This window comes from Pongo abelii, chromosome 9, assembly GCF_028885655.2.
Source record: "Pongo abelii isolate AG06213 chromosome 9, NHGRI_mPonAbe1-v2.0_pri, whole genome shotgun sequence".
NCBI lineage: Eukaryota > Metazoa > Chordata > Mammalia > Primates > Hominidae > Pongo > Pongo abelii.
This window is the reverse complement of record NC_071994.2, coordinates 5,981,073-5,999,988: the sequence shown is the minus strand read 5'-3', so window position 1 is coordinate 5,999,988 and position 18,916 is coordinate 5,981,073. Positions and strand designations below refer to the sequence as shown.

General features: G+C 47.3%; 1 protein-coding gene across 1 annotated transcript in view; it reads left to right on the top strand.

The window, feature by feature from the left end:
- IGHMBP2 (immunoglobulin mu DNA binding protein 2) overlaps positions 1-18,916 on the top strand; it is a 36,849-nt gene that overhangs the window by 417 nt on the left and 17,516 nt on the right. The window contains exons 2-7 of the mRNA XM_024255296.3: positions 1,950-2,119; positions 4,004-4,196; positions 4,401-4,498; positions 7,306-7,469; positions 10,666-10,866; positions 13,795-13,942. Of these exons, the coding sequence (XP_024111064.3) occupies positions 1,950-2,119; positions 4,004-4,196; positions 4,401-4,498; positions 7,306-7,469; positions 10,666-10,866; positions 13,795-13,942 (974 nt within the window). The remainder of the gene's footprint in view (positions 1-1,949; positions 2,120-4,003; positions 4,197-4,400; positions 4,499-7,305; positions 7,470-10,665; positions 10,867-13,794; positions 13,943-18,916) is intronic.

Sequence of the window (18,916 nt, the reverse complement as noted above, 5' to 3'; positions counted from 1 at the left end):
GGGATTTCATCTCCGACCCTTCGAATCCGGACCAGGGACGGTCCATCCCCTGCTGGGCCACCTCCCGAGTTGTCAGTCTCATTACTTCCTGGATACCGCGTTCCGTTTGGGGACCCTTAAGAAGCACTTTGATTTCCCGACCCGAGACCCCCCTAAGCTTGCACTCCTGAGCCCTGGCCCCGACCCCAGTTCCACACGCAGCGGGTTAGCAGTCCTTTCCCTTATTCATGCAGTAAACGTGGTTTGCGCCCATTCTGTGCCAGGCCCCGGCAGCATGAGTCAGGTGCACTGGCTGCCCCCGATCCGGCCAACGGTGGGCTGGGCATGAGCAGAGAGTCCCTTCCCCTCCAGCGCGTCCAGGACCGGCTACGTGCGTGTCGCGGGGAAAGAGCCTGGAGGAGGAACGCCCTTCCCTGGGGAGGCTCGTGGTGGCTTCAAGGAGGGAGTGGTGCCTGAAGGAAAATTGGAGTTAAGCTGGTGGGTGCGGGGTGGGGTGGGGAGCCGTCCTGAGAGGTGTGGGGAGCCATGTGAGAGCCGGGCTTGTTTCCGAATGGGACTATTTACTTGTCCAAAACAATCAGAGCTAACACGTACTTTCCATGCGTTAATTCTTTTACACCTCATCCCATGCCAACCCTACAATGTAGGTTTCTTTTTTTTTTTTCTTTTTCTTTCTTTCTTTCTTTTTTTTTTTTTTTCAGACAGAGTCTCTCTCTGTCACCCAGGCTGGATTGCAGTGGCATGATCTCGGCTCACTGCAGCTTCCATCTCCCTGGTTCAAGCGATTCTCCTGCCTCAGCCCCCTGAGTAGCTGGGAGTACAGGCGCACACCACCACGCCCGGCTAATGTTTTTGTATTTTTAGTAGAGATGGGCTTTCACCATGTTGGCCAGGATGGTCTCAATCTCCTGACCTCGTGGTCTGCCCTCCTCGGACTCCCAAAGTGTTGGGATTACAGGCGTGAGCCACCGTGCCTGGCCACAGTGTAGGTTTCTGTTACTGTCATTTTCCGTCTAAGGAGATGGAGACAGAGAGGGGTTAAGTAGCTTGCCCCGGGGTGACACACTATAGCCCGATTTGCTGTCAGGCAGTCTGCTTCCAGAGTTTGCAGTCAGCCATATGTCAGTAGGATTTGTCTGAGATGCTTTTGATCATGGCAATGGAGAGCTTTTGCAGTTATGTTGAGTTTGTTAGAATCCCAGCTGCTTCATTTATGGCTGTGTGACTTTGCAGGTTCTGTCTCTGAGCCTTACTTTATCTGTAAAACTGGGATGATTCCCACCTCACAGGCTTGCTCTGAGAATGAAACGATCCCCTGTCAGTCAGGTGCTCGGCACAGTGCCAAGGACAGAGTCCTCCCCCATGGCAGTGGCTCTTTCTGAGGATGCTGAGCAGACTGGCAGGGCGAGCCTGGGAAGGGCCTGGCTAAGGAGCTAGCCTTCTGTTCTGTGTGTGAAGGATGGGCCATCAGCGGGGTTAAGCGGGTGAGGGAGGCGAATAGATTTGCATTTTAGGAGGATCTCTTGGGTCTCCTGCTTTTGATTGGACGTGGAGAGGCCAGAGGTAAGGTAGTTGAGAGGCTCTGTTTAATCCAGGTGAGCAGTGATGTGGATTTGAACCGGGGCTGTGGCAGCCAGGATGAGAGGCAGAGAAGTCCAGGGAGAAATGGGAAGGGCCTGATAGGACTTAGTGACAGATGGGAGGAGAGAGGGGAATGCTGTTTGAAAGATCTGTCTCAGGTAACTGAGAGAAGGGTTGTGGCATTAACTGCCCTAGGGGGATGTAGGAGGAGTGGGATTGGGAGTGGAGCCGGTTCAGAGTTCCATTGGGACATATTTGGTGCCTGTGAGTAGATCTTTATCTATGTTTCTTTCTCTTTTACTTTTCCTGGGTGGGTGGAAGTAGAAACTGGTAAAAATCCTGAAGCATCAATACCGGGTGTCTTCCAGGTCCTGGCAGGAGAACATCTCTCCGAAAGAGCTCCAGAGCCGAGGCGTGTGTTTGCTGAAGCTGCAGGTATCCAGCCAGCGCACTGGGCTGTACGGACGGCTGCTGGTCACCTTTGAGCCCAGGCGATGCGGGTCCGCAGCAGCTCTTCCCAGTAACAGCTTTACTTCTGGTGTGTGCGTATTGACCTAGACAGACATTGAAATTTACGGTACCACGCCGTGTACCCTCGTAAAGACTGGATTACAATGACCAGTTGGAGAATAAAGCATTGCAATGAAGAGCTGTTAATCAGAAGTCCAACAATTGATGTGGGTTTTAGTTCTCTAGATCAGCATTGTCCAAAATGGTAGCCATAAGCCATGCGTGGTCATCAAATGTTTGAAGTGTGGCTCGTAATTTCCGCAGATACAGAATACACACCAGATTTGGAAGATTATGTTAAAAAACAATTGGGAATATCTTGAGTAATTTTTCTGAATACTGATTACATGTTGAAATAATATTTTTCATATATTGGGTTAAATAAAAAATATCTTATTAAAATAATTTACCCATTTCTTTTTTTTTTTGAGACAGAGTTTCACTCTTGTTGCCCAGTCTGGAGTGCAATGGCGTGATCTCGGCTCACCGCAACCTCCGCCTCCCGGGTTCAAGTGATTCTGCTGCCTCAGCCTCCTGAGTAGCTGGGATTAGAGGCATGCGCCACCATGCCTGGCTAAGTTTGTATTTTTAGTAGAGACGGGGTTTCTCCATGTTGGTCAGGCTGGTCTCGAACTCCCAACCTCAGGTGATCCGCCTGCTTTGGCCTCCCAAAGTGCTGGGATTAAGGCGTGAGCCAGTGCACCCAGCGTCTTTTAAATTTTTTAATATGGCTACTAGAAAACTTAAAAAACTACACGTGACTGGGTGTCTGTAATCCTAGCACTTTGGGAGGCCAAGGTGGGTGGATCGCTTGATCTCAGGAGTTCGAGACCAGCCTGGGCAACATGGCAAAACCCCATCTCTGCAAAAAAATAGAAAAATTAGCCAGACGTGGTCGTGTGCGCTTGTAGTTCCTGCTACTTGATGGGCTGAGGCAGGAGGATCACTTGAACCTGGGAGGTTGAGACTGCAGTGAGCTGAAGTCACGCCACTGCACTCTAGCTTGGGGGCAAAGTGAGACCCTGTCTCAAAACAAACAAAAACAAAAGAAAAACTACACGTGACTCTCGTTTTGTTTCTATGTAATGGGCAGCCTTGGTCCAGCTGGTAAACATGCAGTATGTGTACTTCTGTATTCCCAACCCTTTCTTGTGCCAAGCATGCTTTGGCTAAACTTGTGCCAGCCTGGTTGGAAAGGAGGGGCAGTTAGAAGAAGCTTCTTAACCACATGCCTGGGACGCTTGTGTTAGACAACCACAGCCCTGGAAGCCTGGAGGAAGCAGCGTTGCCAGGGCTGTACTTTTTACTATGAAAGTGTCTCTGCCTTGTTTTGGTGGTGATGGAGTTTTAAATTTCATATTTTGATTTCGTAGACTTTTGCCCAACAATTACTGGAATACCAGCTGGATTTGGAGAAGATGAGATGAGGGTATTGAGAGAGGAGAGGGCCAGGAGGGGAACCTGTAGGTTGGAGTCAGACCTGAGCAGAGTTTGAGATTTTTTTTTTTCTGAGATGGAGTCTCACTCTGTCGCCCAGGCCGGAGTTCAGTGGTGCAATCTTGGCTCACTGCAGCCTCAGCCTCCCGAGTAGCTGGGACTACAGGCACCCGCCACCACGCCCGTCTAATTTTTTGTATTTTTAGTAGAGACGGACTTTCACTGTGTTAGCCAGGATGGTCTCGATCTCCTGACCTCATGATCTGCCTGCCTCTGCCTCCCAAAGTACTAGGATTATAGGCGTGAGCCACCGTGCCCGGCCTAACTTTTTTTTTTTTTTTTTAACTGTTACTGATTGCATTTACTAAAGAAAGTAACGAAGATAAAATATTTGAAGTATAGTGGATTTTATTACATAAAGTGATATTGAAGCTTTCCCCAGTGTCTTGCATAACTGAGTCTTTGTTTTTTGTAGGTGATATCGTGGGCCTGTACGATGCTGCTAATGAGGGCAGTCAGCTGGCCACCGGGATCCTGACCCGGGTCACCCCGAAATCAGTCACGGTGGCCTTTGATGAGTCCCACGATTTCCAGTTGAGCTTGGACCGAGAGAATTCCTACAGACTGTTAAAACTTGCCAATGATGTCACTTACAGGCGACTGAAAAAGTAAGTGCATGGGACTGGAAATCCTAAGTACCGTCTTCCTTCAACACGGCTAAGCCGTTCCTACCATGCCTGTTGCACAAGAGACAACAAGAGGCAACAAGTCGTGGTGTGGGCGTGGCCCTCACGGGAGCTGGTGGCAGCCTTGGGGCAGAGGCTCGGGCACTGAATTGCTGGTGTTCTAATTTTAGTTTTCTCCCTTGGCAGAGCCCTGATTGCTCTAAAGAAGTATCATTCTGGCCCAGCCTCCTCACTCATAGAAGTGCTCTTTGGCAGATCTGCTCCCAGTCCTGCCAGTGAAATACGTAAGAACTTCTGAGTTTTCTTTTTTGGTTGAAATCGCTACTGAAAGTATAGAGAACAGTGTGACCTTGGGCCATTTTAATAAGAGTTTGAGAAAGTACGACTAGAAGAAATCTCCCTGAATATCTTTGTAGGAATGTCTGGGAAGGCCTTGCATGAACTGGACCGTCCTCCTTGTACTCAGTCCTAATAAACTGGCTCACTCCATTGAGGTTTTTTTTTTTTTTTTGAGACAGAGTCTTGCTCTGTTGCCCAGGCTGGAGTACAGTGGCATGATCTCGGCTCATTGCAACCTCCGCCTCCCAGGTTCAAGTGATTCTTCTGCCTCAGCCTCCCAAGTAGCTGGGACTACAGGCACGCACCACCACGCCTGGCTAATTTCTGTACTTTTAGTAGAGACGGGGTTTCACCATATTGACCAGGCTGGTCTCGAACTCCTGACCTCATGATCCACCCGCCTTGACCTCCCAAAGTGCTGGGATTACAGGCCTGAGCCACCGCGCGCCTGGCCCCATTGAGTTTTTAGTTAAAATTTTTTTTTTTTGGCGGTGGGGGCGGATGGAGTCTCGCTCTGTCACCCAGATTGGAGTATAGTGGCATGATCTTGGCTCACTGCAACCTCCGCCTCCCAGGCTCAAGTGATTCTCATGCCTCAGCCTCCTGAATAGCTGGGATTACAGGCACACGCCACCACGCCTGGCTAATTTTTGTATTTTTAGTGGAGACAGGGTTTTGCCATGTTGGCCAGGCTGTTCTCAAACTCCTGATCTCAAGTGATCTACTCATCTCAGCCTCCCCAAGTGTTGGGATTACAGGCATGAGCTACCATGCCCAGCCTCCATTGAGTTTTAAAATAATGTTCTTTTTAGTATATATAAATCTTTTATTTTGAAATGTAAGGATATTTCTTTTAGCTTAGTACTTTGTGAAAATAGAAGAAAGCTGATCATACTTTATGCTTGATAGCAATTTTAGGTTGGAAAAATCTTAATTTTTTTTTTTTTTTTTTTTTTTTGAGATGGAGGCTTGCTCTGTCACCCAGAATGGAGTGCAGTGGTGCTATCTCGGCTCACCGCAACGTCCGCCTCCCGGGTTCATGCGACTCTCCTGCCTCAGCCTCCCAAGTAGTTGGGATTACAGGTGCCCGCCACCATGCTCGGCTAATTTTTGTATTTTTTAGTAGAGACGGGGTTTCACCATGTTGGTGAGGCCGGTCTTGAACTCCTGACCTCAGGTGATCTACCTGCCTCAGCCTCCCAAAGTACTGGGATTACAGGCATGAGCCACCATGCCTGGTCTGTGCGCTTTTTATGTCCTTCGCTGTTCTTGGAGAACGTCATTTTTGGAAGGAGTTTGTTGTCTCATCCAGTCACTGCCCATGATTTAACAGCCCTGTGAGTATTGGACTTGGCCCATTTGTAAAGCAGTGGCTTTGGCCAAGCCTCATGCAAGGGTTACCCCACAGCTATTTTCTATCATACTGTGCTAGGCAAGCCAGTGTTGTGTTAGCTTCAAACACACAGGATGACTTTGTAGCACTCTTTCAGTGTGCAGTCCCTCAAGATGTGTTATTTTTAAATACTCATTTTCTTTCTGCATTTTCCTTTGGAAATTCTAAATGCACTCACATTTCAGTAATGCTTTATTTCTATGAAATATTTACTGAAGGGCTCCAATGCGTCAGAAACTGAATTAGAAATGTATTTACTGTGTCTTAGGGACTCTGGAATGGCTTGGCTATAGCACGAGAATGTGGGGTTCGATGGCCTGTTACTAGCTGCACACCCTGCCGTCTTCCATGTTGGCTTCAGTCTCACAAGTCAGGGTCAGCAAACATCCTTTGCTTATGAGTTGCTCCTTATCCGATAGGCGTCTCTGCGTAGTGGGCACCATGTAGCGAATGCCATGGCTGCGGGGCTGAGCACACCACCACCTGCTCTCAAGAGCACAGCATAAGAAGCAGGTCTTGGCCAGGTGCAGTGGCTCACACCTTTAGTCCCAGCACTTTGGGAGGCTGAGGCTGGCAGATCATGAGGTCAGGAGATCAAGACCATCCTGGCCAACACGGTGAAACCCCATCTCTACTAACAATACAAAAAATTAGCTGGGCGTGGTGGCAGGCACTGTAGTTCCAGCTACTCTGGAGGCTGAGGCAGGAGAATCGCTTGAACCCGGGAGGTGGATGTTGCAGTGAGCCGAGATCGTGCCACTACACTCCAGCCTGGGCGACACAGCGAGACTCTGTCTCAAAAAAAAAAAAAAAAAAAAAGAAGCAGGTCTTTAGTCTTGGTCATAAAATTCAAAATAGAACACGATCCTAGAATTTGTTAATCATTTTTTTTGTCATTTGTCTTTATCATTTTATGGGTACTTAAAAGAGGGACAATATGTTAGAAACGAATATGCTCTAGGAAACATTTCCTTCATTCCTGTTACTCTAGAGCAGGAGTTTTTCCGTAAAGGGATGGATTGTGAATGTTTTGACTTTGTGGGCCATATCATGCATACCGTCTACAGCAGGCAGCCGTAGATGGTATGTAAATGAATGGGCGTGGCTGTGCTCCAGTGAATCTCACCAAAACCGGCAGCCGACTGGATGTGGCCCACAGTTTGCCGATTCCTGTTCAAGGAGAAACCTTGTGAAAATAAAGCAGACTTAATTTTGTGTTGATTGGGTTGCCCCTGGGGAGGTCCGGCGTGTTCCTGACAGGCATCACTCATTCCCGGGGGTATACACTCTTTGGGGAGGAACACCCACCCACAGAGCTCCCCAGAGCACCTGAGTCTCACGCTGCTGCTTCTTCCACAGACCCGCTGACATTCTTCAACACCTGCCTGGACACCTCCCAGAAAGAAGCGGTTTCATTTGCGCTGTCGCAGAAAGAACTTGCCATCATCCATGGACCTCCTGGCACTGGGAAAACCACGACTGTGGTTGAGATAATTCTTCAAGCTGTGAAACAAGGCTTAAAGGTGGGCAGTACATGCCACTTCCCTGTCAGAGCCCGTCAGCTCCTGGTCTGTTGTGTTCAGTGGGTGCTCAGTGGCCTTCCAGCCTCAGTTCTGGTGGGATAGGCAGGAGCATTACTGAGCATTTATTGATTGAGCTTTGGACTGCCCCTGTTTGATTTCCAGCATCCCCATGAGTCTTGGGGAGCACGCGCAGGAACCATAGCCTGGATTGTTGAGAAAGGCTCCTGGAGCCCTCTGAGGTGTGGCAGACTTCGTGTTGGCCAGGCCCTGGGTCAGGGTTTATTTGCTCACCACGCTTGCTGTGCTCGTGCTCCTCCGTGTGCACACCCATGCAGGGGCCTAGAGTTGGCCCGGGCCCGGTCTGTGCCTGTCAGGAGCTCAGCGTCTGGTTGAGGTGTTAACGGCTAATCAGATAGTCTGGTTAATGGATACGATGCACTTGTCCAGCACACAGATGACTGATTTTCTGAGATGTGGAATATAACATTGTACATTATTATTCACTTACATTTTTAATTTTTTTTAATTTTTATTTTTTTGAGACAGAGCCTCACTCTGTCACCCAGGCTAGAGTGTGGAGTGCAGGGGCGGGATCTTGGCTCCCTGCAACCTCCGCCTCCCGGGTTCAAGTGATTCTCCTACCTCAGCCTCCCGAATAGCTGAGATTATAGTCGTGCGCCACCATGCCTGGCTAATTTTGGTATTTTTAGTAGAGATGGAGTTTCACCACATTGACTGGTCTGGTCTCAAACTCCTGACTTTAGTTGATCCGCCTGCCTCGGCCTCCAGAGTGCTACGATTACAGGCATGAGCCACTGTGCCCGGCCCAGTTACATTTTTAATGGCTGAAAAAGGATCTTTTATCATCATCTGCATCAGCTTGAGTCATTGCGGATCTTGGCACATGGAGAGTTTTTTTTTTTTAATTAATTAATTTATTTTTAAGTATACTTCAAGTTTGAGAGCTTTTTGAACAACCTTTCTGGTTTATAAAAATGTTGGGTAACGATGAGAATTGGAATAATGGCCAGTTTTGTAGGTTGATGTTTACTGGGTGCTGCCTACCACCAGGCATCGTTCTGAGCACTCATTTAATCCTCACTGAAACCCTGTGCCAAGGCAGGTGGTTAGCGGCCCCAGTTTGTAGATGAGGAGGCCGGGTGTGGTGGCTCACACCTGTATTCTCAGTACTTTGGGAGGCCGAGGCGGGTGGGTCACCTGAGGTCAGGAGTTTGAGACCAGCCTGGCTAACGTGGTGAAACCCCGTCTCTACTAAAAATACAAAACAATTAGCCGGGTGTGGTGGCACACACCGTAATCCCAGCTACTTGGGAGGCTGAGGCAGGAGAATTGCTTGAACCTGGGAGGTGGAGGTTGCAGTGAACCGAGATTGCACCATTGCACTCCAGCCTGGGCAATAAGAGCAAAACTCTATCTCCAAAAAAAAAAAGACGAGGAAACTGAGAAACAAAGTCAAGTGCCCAGCACTCAGAGTGGCAGAGCCAGCAATGGAACTCGGGCAGAGCTGCGGGGAAGCCTGTCACTTGGTTAAAAGATTACGTCCAGCGGTTTTCCTATGCGTGAGTGTCTTTGCATATGTTTGAAAACTGGTAAGAAAAGATGACTTATTGGAAGGGAGCAGATTGGTGGTTTTAATTGGGTGCCGACTATTCACTAAAAGTGAGCCAAGACACACCTGTGTGCACACTTTGGTGGAGATGTGTCTTGGGACATGTCAGTGGGGTTGGAGGCGATGCCAGGCATAGAGAGTGGGTGGCTGAGCCTCCTTCCTGAGTTGCTGTTTGTTTTGAGCTTAAGGGCCTGTAGAGACTCTGCCTCCTCTACTGGTTGCCACCTCCTCTTTTTTTTTTTTCCCCCAGAGATGGGGTCTCACTATGTTGTCCAGGGTGGTCTTGAACTCCTGACCTCACACCTTGGCTTCCCAAAGTGCTGGAATTACAGGCATGAGCCACTGTACCTGGCCAGCGTCTCACTTTTAATAGTGGAGCTGTGGCTGGGTGCGGTGGCTCATGTCTGTTATCCTAGCACTTTGGGAGGCCAAGGCGGGAGGATCACTTGAAACCAGGAGTTTGAGGTCAGTCTGGGCAACATAGCAAGACCCAGTCTCTACAAAAAATGGAAGAAATCAGCTGGGCATGGCGATGCATGCCTGCAGTCTCAGCTACTCGGGAGGCCGAACCAGGAAGATAGCTTGAGCCCAGGAAGTCACGAAACACCAGGAGTGTGGTCTAGGTCTTGCTGCTCGCCACACAGAAAGCCAGTTACTGAGGACAAGTATTGCTAAGGAAGAGGCTTTATAATCCGATGGTGCAGCCGAGGAGATGGGAGCTCATCCTCAAACCCATCTCCCTGACTAAAACTAGGGGTTTATATAGCAGGGAAGAAATGTAGCAATGTGTAAAAAACAGGAACTAGGGAGGGCAAGGAGGCCCCTGTAGTGGTCTGGTGATTTTCAGATCTTTGATACTTTTCTGAGAGGCCTAAATGTCCTTTTCTGAGGAAGGAACTCACATAAAGAAGTTTGACCCTTTAACAGCAGATGGTCAATTTCTCTGTATCCAAAAACAACCGTCCGTGGGACTATTGAGCCGGTTTCTCCATGTTCCTGCCACTGCACTCCAGCCTGGGCCATAGAGCAAGACCTTGTCTCAAAAAAAAAAAAAGAAGGAAAAATATAGTGGAGCCACAGTGTTCGGGAGACAACTCTGAGTCCATTTGAAATGGGAAGTTCCCTTGTCCCCCTCGCAGGGCATGTGATGGGGGAGTGGCTCGCTTCTTCAGTGCGCCGCTGCTCAAACCTGCGGGGGAGCACACAGATGGGCAGGCTGTGGGCTCCGACCTCATGGCAGTGTCTAAGGGTGGATGTTTACAGCTCTGTGTGTTACAGGGTGCTCTCTTAGTTTGCTGTCTATAGGCGGCTTATGTTAACCAGCTCAGTTAGATCCCCTTCCTTATCACAAGGACAGAGGGCTTTCTGTATCCCGGGTTCTTGCCTTGGGGTACCGGAAGAATCGGATCACACGTGGGCTTGGAAAATGAGTGCAAGGTTTGATTGAGAGCACGTGTGCACATGCCTTGTCCTTCTCTCTACCTTTAAGGCTTTTTGTTGTTTTAGTGTCAACTTCAGTGGTTTGATTACAAAGTAAATGACCAGATCCTAACTTGCGGTTCCCAGGTTCTGTGCTGCGCCCCCTCCAACATCGCTGTGGACAATCTGGTGGAGCGCCTGGCTCTGTGTAAGCAGCGGATTCTGCGCCTGGGGCACCCCGCCCGCCTCCTGGAGTCCATTCAGCAGCACTCCCTGGATGCAGTTTTAGCGCGGAGTGACAGCGCCCAGATTGTTGCAGATATCAGGAAGGACATCGACCAGGTCTTTGTAGGTGTCATGGCCAGTGTCCATGTGGGGTGTGGGCTTCTGCAGTCTTTTTAAGGAGCAAATTTATCTGTCTGCATTCCTCTTGATCTTCTCTTGCTTCTGTTGATTCCTTTAATAATTTTAAAAATTGGGCTGCCCTTTTTTTTTTTTTTTTTTTTTTTTTTTTGTGACGGAGTTTTGCTCTCATTGCCCAGGCTGGAGTGCAATGGCGCAATCTCGGCTCACTGCAACCTCCGCCTCCCGGGTTCAAGCGATTCTCCTGCCTCAGCCTCCCTAGTAGCTGGGACTACAGGTGCGTGTCACCACGCCTGGCTAATTTTTCTATTTTTAGTTGAGACGGGGTTTCATCATATTGGTCACGCTGGTCTTGAACTCCTGACCTCAGGTGCTCTGCCCGCCTTGGCCTCTCAAAGTGCTGAGATTACAGGCATGAGCCACCATGCCCAGCCTTTGTTTTTTTTTTTTTTTTTTGAGATGGAGTCTCGCTCTGTCACCCAGGCTGGAGTGCAGTGGGGCTGTCTTGGCTCACTGCAGCCTCCGCCTCCCGGGTTCAAGTGATTCTTGTGCCTCACCCTCCCAAGTAGCTGGGACTACAGCATGTGTCACCACACCCAGCTAATTTTTTTATTTTTAGTAGAGACGGGGTTTTGCCATATGGGCCAGGCTGGTCTCGAACTCCTGACCTCGAGTGATCCGCCCGCCTCAGCCTCCCAAAGTGCTGGATTACAGGTGTGAGCCGCCGCACCCAGCCAGGGCTGCCCATTTTTGATAGAGAAATATACTTAGCATTTAACAGAGTCTCAACTGTCTTCAGAGCACTTGGTTAGTAGGTGTGAGGAATTGTAAAGAAAACATTTTCTGGCCAGATGCAGTGGCTCACACCTGCAATCCCAGCACTTTGGGAGGCCGAGGTAGGCAGATCAGTTGAGGTCAGGAGTTCGAGACCAGCCTGGCCCACATGGTGAAACCCTGTCTCTACTAAAAATACAAAAATTAGCTGAGCATGGTGGCAGGCACCTGTAATCCCAGCTACTTGGGAGGCTGAGTCAGGAGAATCTCTTGAACCCGGGAGGTGGAGGTTGCAGTGAGCCATGGTCACTCCACTGCACTCCAGCCTCGGTGACAGAGCAAGACTCCGTCTCAAAAAAAAACCAAACATTTTCCTGGGTGTCTTTCTGTCTGGTCCTGTTGTCTTGCTAGTAGTGGCAATGGGAGAAAAGTAGCCTGAAAATAAACATTGAAAAAACTGGCATCCTCCTAGAGCTTTCTGTCTATTCCACCTTCTCCTTGTGAAAGAGGACACCAGTCAGCTGGAGAAGTAGGGCGGTGGTAGGTTCATTGCATTTGAGAGGGCCTTTTCTCCCCAGCCCGACACTCCGACACTTTTGAGCTCTTTGGTTCTCCCGTGTACACTTCGTTGTAGTGTCTGTGCTCACGTCCCGTCCTGTCTGCTCACTGTCGGCACTGGTACTCCTCGGTGTCTTAGCCTCAGAGGAGTGATGGCAGCAGGGAGGGTGCTGGAGCCAGTCTTTGCTCTAATGTCTGTGCTCACTTCTTGTCCTGTGTGCTCACTGTCGGCACCTACACCCCTCGGTGTCTTAGCCCCGGAGGATTGATGGCAGCAGGTCTGGTGCTGGGAGCCAGTCTTTGCTCTAATGTCTGTGCCAACATCTTGTCCTGTGTGCTCACGGTCGGCACTTGCACCCCTCGGTGTCCTATCCTCGGAGGAGCGGTGGCAGCAGGGAGGGTGCTGGGAGCCAGTCTTTGCTCTAATGTCTGTGCTCACATCTTGTCCTGTGTGCTCACTGTAGGCACCTGCACCCTCGGTGTCCTAACCTTGGAGGAGTGGCGGCAGCAGAGAGGGGGCTGGGAGCCAGTCTTTGCTATGGGCCCGTGGCGTCGAGACTGCTTTCGTGGCAGTGTGGAGATAGGCCGCCTGCTGGGAGGTGGAGGAAGGATAGATGCATGTCACGCAGGTCTGAGGTGGCGGAGGAATATGCGTGATGTTTGCTCATCACAAATGTGGGTGATTTCATTTCCTGTTGAAATTGGTGCTTTTGGGGATTTTCTTTCTCTGTAAATTATGCGCAGTAAAACACCTCCTGTCACCCCTGCTAAAACTCCATCCCCCAAAGCAGAAATCACAAATAAGGAAAGGTTACATCTTTTTGGTTTTTTTTTTTTTTTTAAAGAATCTTGCTCTGTCGCCCAGGCTGGAGTGCAGTGGCACAATCTCGGCTCACTGCAACCTCCGCCTCCTGGGTTCAAGCAATTTTCCTGCCTCAGCCTCCCGAGTGGCTGGGATTACAGGCACACACCATGCCCAGCTAATTTTTTGTATTTTTAGTAGAGACAGCGTTTCACTCTGTTAGCCAGGATGGTCTCGGTCGCCTGACCTCGTGATCTGCCTGCCTTGGCCTCCCAAAGTGCTGGGATTACAGGCATGAGCCACCGTGCCTGGCCAGTTCCATCTTTTTGAGATATTAAAGTAAGTTGAGGTTTTGATTATGGGTTGAAAAATTTTTTTTTAATCTCATGAAAAATGTAGAATAATATGTGAAGCTCAGTCTCTCCATTCGTAAGCTCCTACAACCCAAATCCTGAGGCAGGCAAGCGCTTTTTCTTCCCCAAGATCAAATGCCTGTGTGCAGGGCAGGGCTGGTCCAATTTCTGGTCTCCTCTGAGTTAAAAACGTGGTCTCTTTCTAGGACTTAAAATGTCCTTTCCTGTGACTTCAAGGCAAGTGAGGATGTAAGGTGCTTAGTTGCGTGTGTGTATCTGTGTCTCTTTCAAGGAAGATTTCTGAGAGTTTTTTAAGGAGCTTATTGAACTGGACCAAATGATATAAATAGAAGCACTTCATAAATAGAGTTGAAGAAGTACAAAGTTGGACTGAAGTAAGTGTATCTCCTTTGTTTTTCTTTATAGGTGAAAAACAAAAAGACCCAGGGTAAGAGAGAGAAAAGTAATTTTCGAAATGAAATTAAGCTGTTAAGAAAAGAACTGAAGGAGAGGGAAGAAGCAGCTATGCTCGAGAGCCTCACTTCGGCAAACGTGGTCCTTGCAACAAACACAGGTGAGGGGGCATCTCCATCCTGCCTGTGTGGCCTGGAAGAAGGAGTTGGGGTGTGTTCCCTCTTCTGTTTTCTGGAAGAGTTTGTTTAGAATTGGTATTTCTTTCTTAAAAGTTGGGTAGAGTTCACTAGGGAAGCCCTCTGTACCTGCAATTTTCTTCATAGAGAAGTTTTGAACTACAAATTCAACTTCTTCAATAGATAAAGGGCTATTCAGATTGTCTCTTCTTTCATGAGCTTGTAGCTTTCAAGAAGTTTGTCCACTTCATCTAAGTTGTTGAATTTAGAGGCATGAAGTGGTTCCTAATATGTCCTTATTCTTCTTTTACTATCTGCAGAATCTGTCATGATATAACCTGTATTATTCCTGATATTTGTTTGTGTGTTCTTTTTTTTCCTGCTCTTCTGACTGGAGGTTTTTTATTTTTTAATTTAGATTTTATATATACATATATATATATATATTTTTTTTTTTTTAAGAGACAGGGTCTCTGCCAGGCGCAGTGGCTCACACCTGTAATCCCAGCACTTTGGGATGCCAACGCAGGTGGATCACCTGAGGTCAGGAGTTTGAGACCTGCCTAGCCAACATGGTGAAACCCCGTCTCTACTAAAAATACAAAAATTAGCCAGGAGTTGTGGTATGCACCTGTAATTCCAGCTACTCGGGAGGCTGAGGTGGGAGAATTGCTTGAATCCTGGAGGCTTCAAGGTTGCAGTAAACCAAGATCGTGCCACTGCACTCCAGCCTGGGCGACAGAGCAAGACTCCACCTCAAAAAAATAAAAACCCCAAAACCAAAAAAACAAAGCAAAACAAAGAAAGAGACAGGGTCTCACTATGTTGCCCAGGCTGGTCTCAAACTCCTGGGCTCGAGGGATCCCCCTGCCTCAGCCTCCTAAAGTGCTGGGATTATAGGTGTGACCCACCGCACCTGGCCTGGCTGGAGGTTTCAGTTGATCTTCCCAAAGAACCAGCTTTTGCTTTTTCTCTATTGTTTTTCTGTTTCATGTATCTCCACATTGGTCTTTATCATTTTCTGTTTTCTTGGTCTTGTTCTTTTTCTTGCTTCTTAATGTAGAAGCTGAGATCATTGATTTGAGACCTTTCTTTTTTTCTGATACGAGCATTTAGCTCCATAAATGTCTCCCGAAGTACTGCTTTTGTGGCATCCCACAAATTCTGATATGTTATATTTCATTTATATCAAAATGCTATCTCGTTTGCCTTTTGGTTTTTTAGAAGTGTTATATAGTTTCCAAATACTTGGGAAATGTCCAGATATCTTTCTGTTGTTGATCTCTCCTCTCCCCTCCCCTCCCCTCCCCATCCCCGTCCCGTGTGGGATCTCACTGTGTTGCTCCTCTCCTCTCCTCTCTTCTCTCCTCTCCTCGTCCCTGTCCCCGTCCCCATCCCCATATGGGATCTCACTATGTTGCCCAGGCTGGACTCAAACTCCTGGGCTCAAGTGATTCTCCCAGCTCAGCCTCCTGAGGAGCTCGGGCTCCTGGCATGTGCCACTGCACCTGGCTTACTTTCTGTTGTTGATTTCTAATTTAGTTCCATGTGGTCAGAGGACATACTCTCATGACTTGGATAGTTCATCGAGACTTACTTTATGGTCCAGAATCTGGTCTCTGTCTTTGTGAGTGTTCTGTGCACACTTGGTAGAATGTGTGTTCTGATTTTATTGAGTGTTCTGTAAGTAGTCAGATCATGATGGTTGATGATGTGGTTCAAGTCTGCTGTATTGAGAGAGGGATGTTGAAATCTCTGAATATAACTGGACATGTCTGTTTTTCCCTGCAGTTCTATTGGTTTTTGCTTCATATCTTTGGAAACTCTTTTATTGGGGTCATAAATTTGGGGCTATGTTTTCTTGATTAATTAACAAATTTATCATTATGAAATGACCTTCTTTATCCCTGGTGATATTCTTTTTTTGAAATCTACTTTGTCTGATATTAAAATAATCATTTCAGCATTTCAGCTGCTTTTCTTTTCATTATGGTCAAAAACATGTAAAATTTACCATCGTAACCCTTTTTAAGTCTGTAGTACAGTAGCATTAATTGTGTGCATGTTGTTGTACAGCAGATCTCTAGAACATTTTCATCTTGCAGACCTGAAGCTCTGGATCTGTTGAACAGCAATTCCCTTTTTCCCTGTCCCCAGGTTCTGGCAGTCACCGTTCTACTGTCTGTTTCTAAGAGTTTTATTATTTTAGATACCTCAAGTAAGTGGAACCATGCAGGATTTGTCTTCTTGTGACTGGCTTGTTTTATTTAGTGTAATGCCCTCAAGGTTCATCCATGTTGTTCAGCTTTCTTTTTATTTTTAAGAGACAGAGTCCCAATCTGTCACCTCGGCCGGAGTACAGTGGTACGGTCGAAGCTGTACTCCAGCCTTAACCGTGAACGTGGGGCCTCAAGCAATCCTCCCACGTTGACCTCCTGAGTTGCTGGGATTACAGGCGTGAGCCATTGCACCCAGCCCCCAGCTTTCTTTCAACTAGTGTTAGTGTGATCTATCTTTTTCTATCCTTTTTCTTAGAACCTATTTGTGTCTTTATGTTTAAAGTGATCTTTTAAAAAATATTTGAGACACGGCCTCACTGTGTCACCCTAACTGGAGTGCAGTGGTGCAATCACGGCTCCCTGCAGCCTCAACCTCCTGGGCTGAAGTGATTCTCCCACCTTAGCCTCCCGCGTAGCTGGGACGACAGACACGTGCTATCACACCCTGCTCATTTTTTTGATTTTTAATAGAGACAAGATCTCACTGTGTTGCCCAGGCTGGTCTGGAGCTCCTGGACTCAAGCATTCCTTCCACGTCTGCCTCCCAAAGTGCTAGGATTACAAGTGTAAGCCACTGTGCCTGGCCTGTTTATTTCTTTTTAAAGAGAGAGTCTTGCTCTGTTGCTCAGACCGGACTGCAGAGGTGTGATCATAACTTGCTGTAGCCTTGCACTCTTTGGCTCAAGTAATCCTCCCACCCAGCCTCCCGAGTAGCTAGTACTGTAGGCATGAGCCACTACACCTGGCTAATTTTAAAAATGTTCTTTTCTTTTTTCCTTTTAGAGATGGGGTCTTGCAATGTTGCCCAGGCTGGTCTCAAACTCTTGGCCTCAAGTGATCCTCCCACTTTGGCCTAAAGTGAATTTTTTTGTAGGTAGCATATAGCTGGGCCTTGCTTTATTATCCAGTTTGACAGTTTCTACCATTTGTTCTTTGTTATATTTTCCTCCTCTTCTGTTTTCTTTTAATTAATTAATTGAACATTTTTTTTTTTTTACATAAGTTCTCACTATGCCCCGTGATTGAAGATTTCTTAGGATTTTATTTTCATTTATTTATTTATTTTTAAAAGATGATTTATAGAGACAAGGTCTTGCCGTTTTGCCCAGGCTGCTCTCGAACTCCCGGACTCAGGGGATCCTCCCACCTTGGCTGCCTTAGTGCTGGGATTATAGGCATGAACCATCATGCCTGGCCTATTTTTGTTTTTGTTGGCTTGTTAGCTATATACCTGTATTTCATTCTTTTAGTGGTTACTTTAGGCCTTACAGTATGAGTCTTTAACTCATCATAGTCTGTTCATACGCCACCTCACATATAGCATAAGGGCTTTATGATTGCAAGCTGATATTTCTCTCCTCTTAGCATTTATGCTTTTGTCATATATTTTTCTTATACGTATATTCTAAGCCTTACAATACTTGTTCTTGTTTTAATGGTGAGTTATCTTTAAAGAGATTTAAATAATAAGAAAAATGTCTTCGTATTTGCCCGTGTAGTTACCACTTTTGGCGCTTTGTTTTCTTTTGGTTTAGGTCGTGTATTTCCATGTGGCATCATTTTCCTTCCACCTGAAAGGCATCCGTGATCATTTCTTGTAGTGTGGGTCAGCCGGTGATGAGTCCAATAGCTTTTGTATGTCTGAAAATATCTTGTTTCACCTGCAGTTTTGAAAGATATTTTTGCTGCTTGAGAATTCTAGATTAACACTTTTCCTTGCAATATTTTAAAGATGTTGTCCACTGTCATCTGCCTGAGTATTTCTGAAGAGAAATCAGTCATCCTTATCCTTGTTCCTTTGTATGTAACGTGTCTTTTTTCTTCTGTCTGCATTTAAGATTTTTTCGGCCGGGTGCGGTGGCTCATGCCTGTAATCTCAGCACTTTGGGAGGCTAAGGTGGGTGGATCACCTGAGGTCAGGAGTCCGAGACCAGCCTGTCCCACATGTACTAAAAATACAAAAAAATTAGCCAGGTGTGGTGGTGGGCGCCTGTAATCCCAGATGCTCAGGTGGCTGAGGCAGGAGACTCGCTTGAACCCAGAGGCGGAGAATGCAGTGAGCCGAGATTGCACCACTGTACTCCAGCCTGGACGACAGAGCCAGACTCCGTCTCAAAAAAAAGAGAAAGAAAATGATGCTTTCTTTATCACTGGTTTTAAGCAATTTGACTATGATTTACCCTGGTGCTGTTTGCTTCATGTTTTTTTTTTTTTTTTTTTTTTTTTGAGACAGAGTCTCACTCTGTCGCCCAGACTGGAGTGCAGTGGTGCCATCTTGGCTCACTGCAACCTCCGCCTCCTGGGTTCAAGCGATTCTTCTGCCTCAGCCTCCAGAATAGCTGGGAGTACAGATGCATGCCACCACGCCTGGCTAATTTTTGTATTTTTAGTAGCGACGGGGTTTCGCCATATTGGCCAGGCTGCTTTCGAACTCCTGACCTCGTGATCCGCCTGCCTCAGCCTCCCAGAGTGGTGGGATTACAGGTGTGAGCCACCGCACCCAGCCTCATGTTTTTTAACATTATGGTGAGAACACAACATGAGAGCTACCCTCTTAAATGTTTAAGTGTACTATATAATACTGTGAACTATAGGCATCGTGTTGTGCAGCGGATCTATAGAATTTATCTTGCACAGCTGAACCTTTATACTTGCTTGTTGCTGAGTTCACTAATTTCC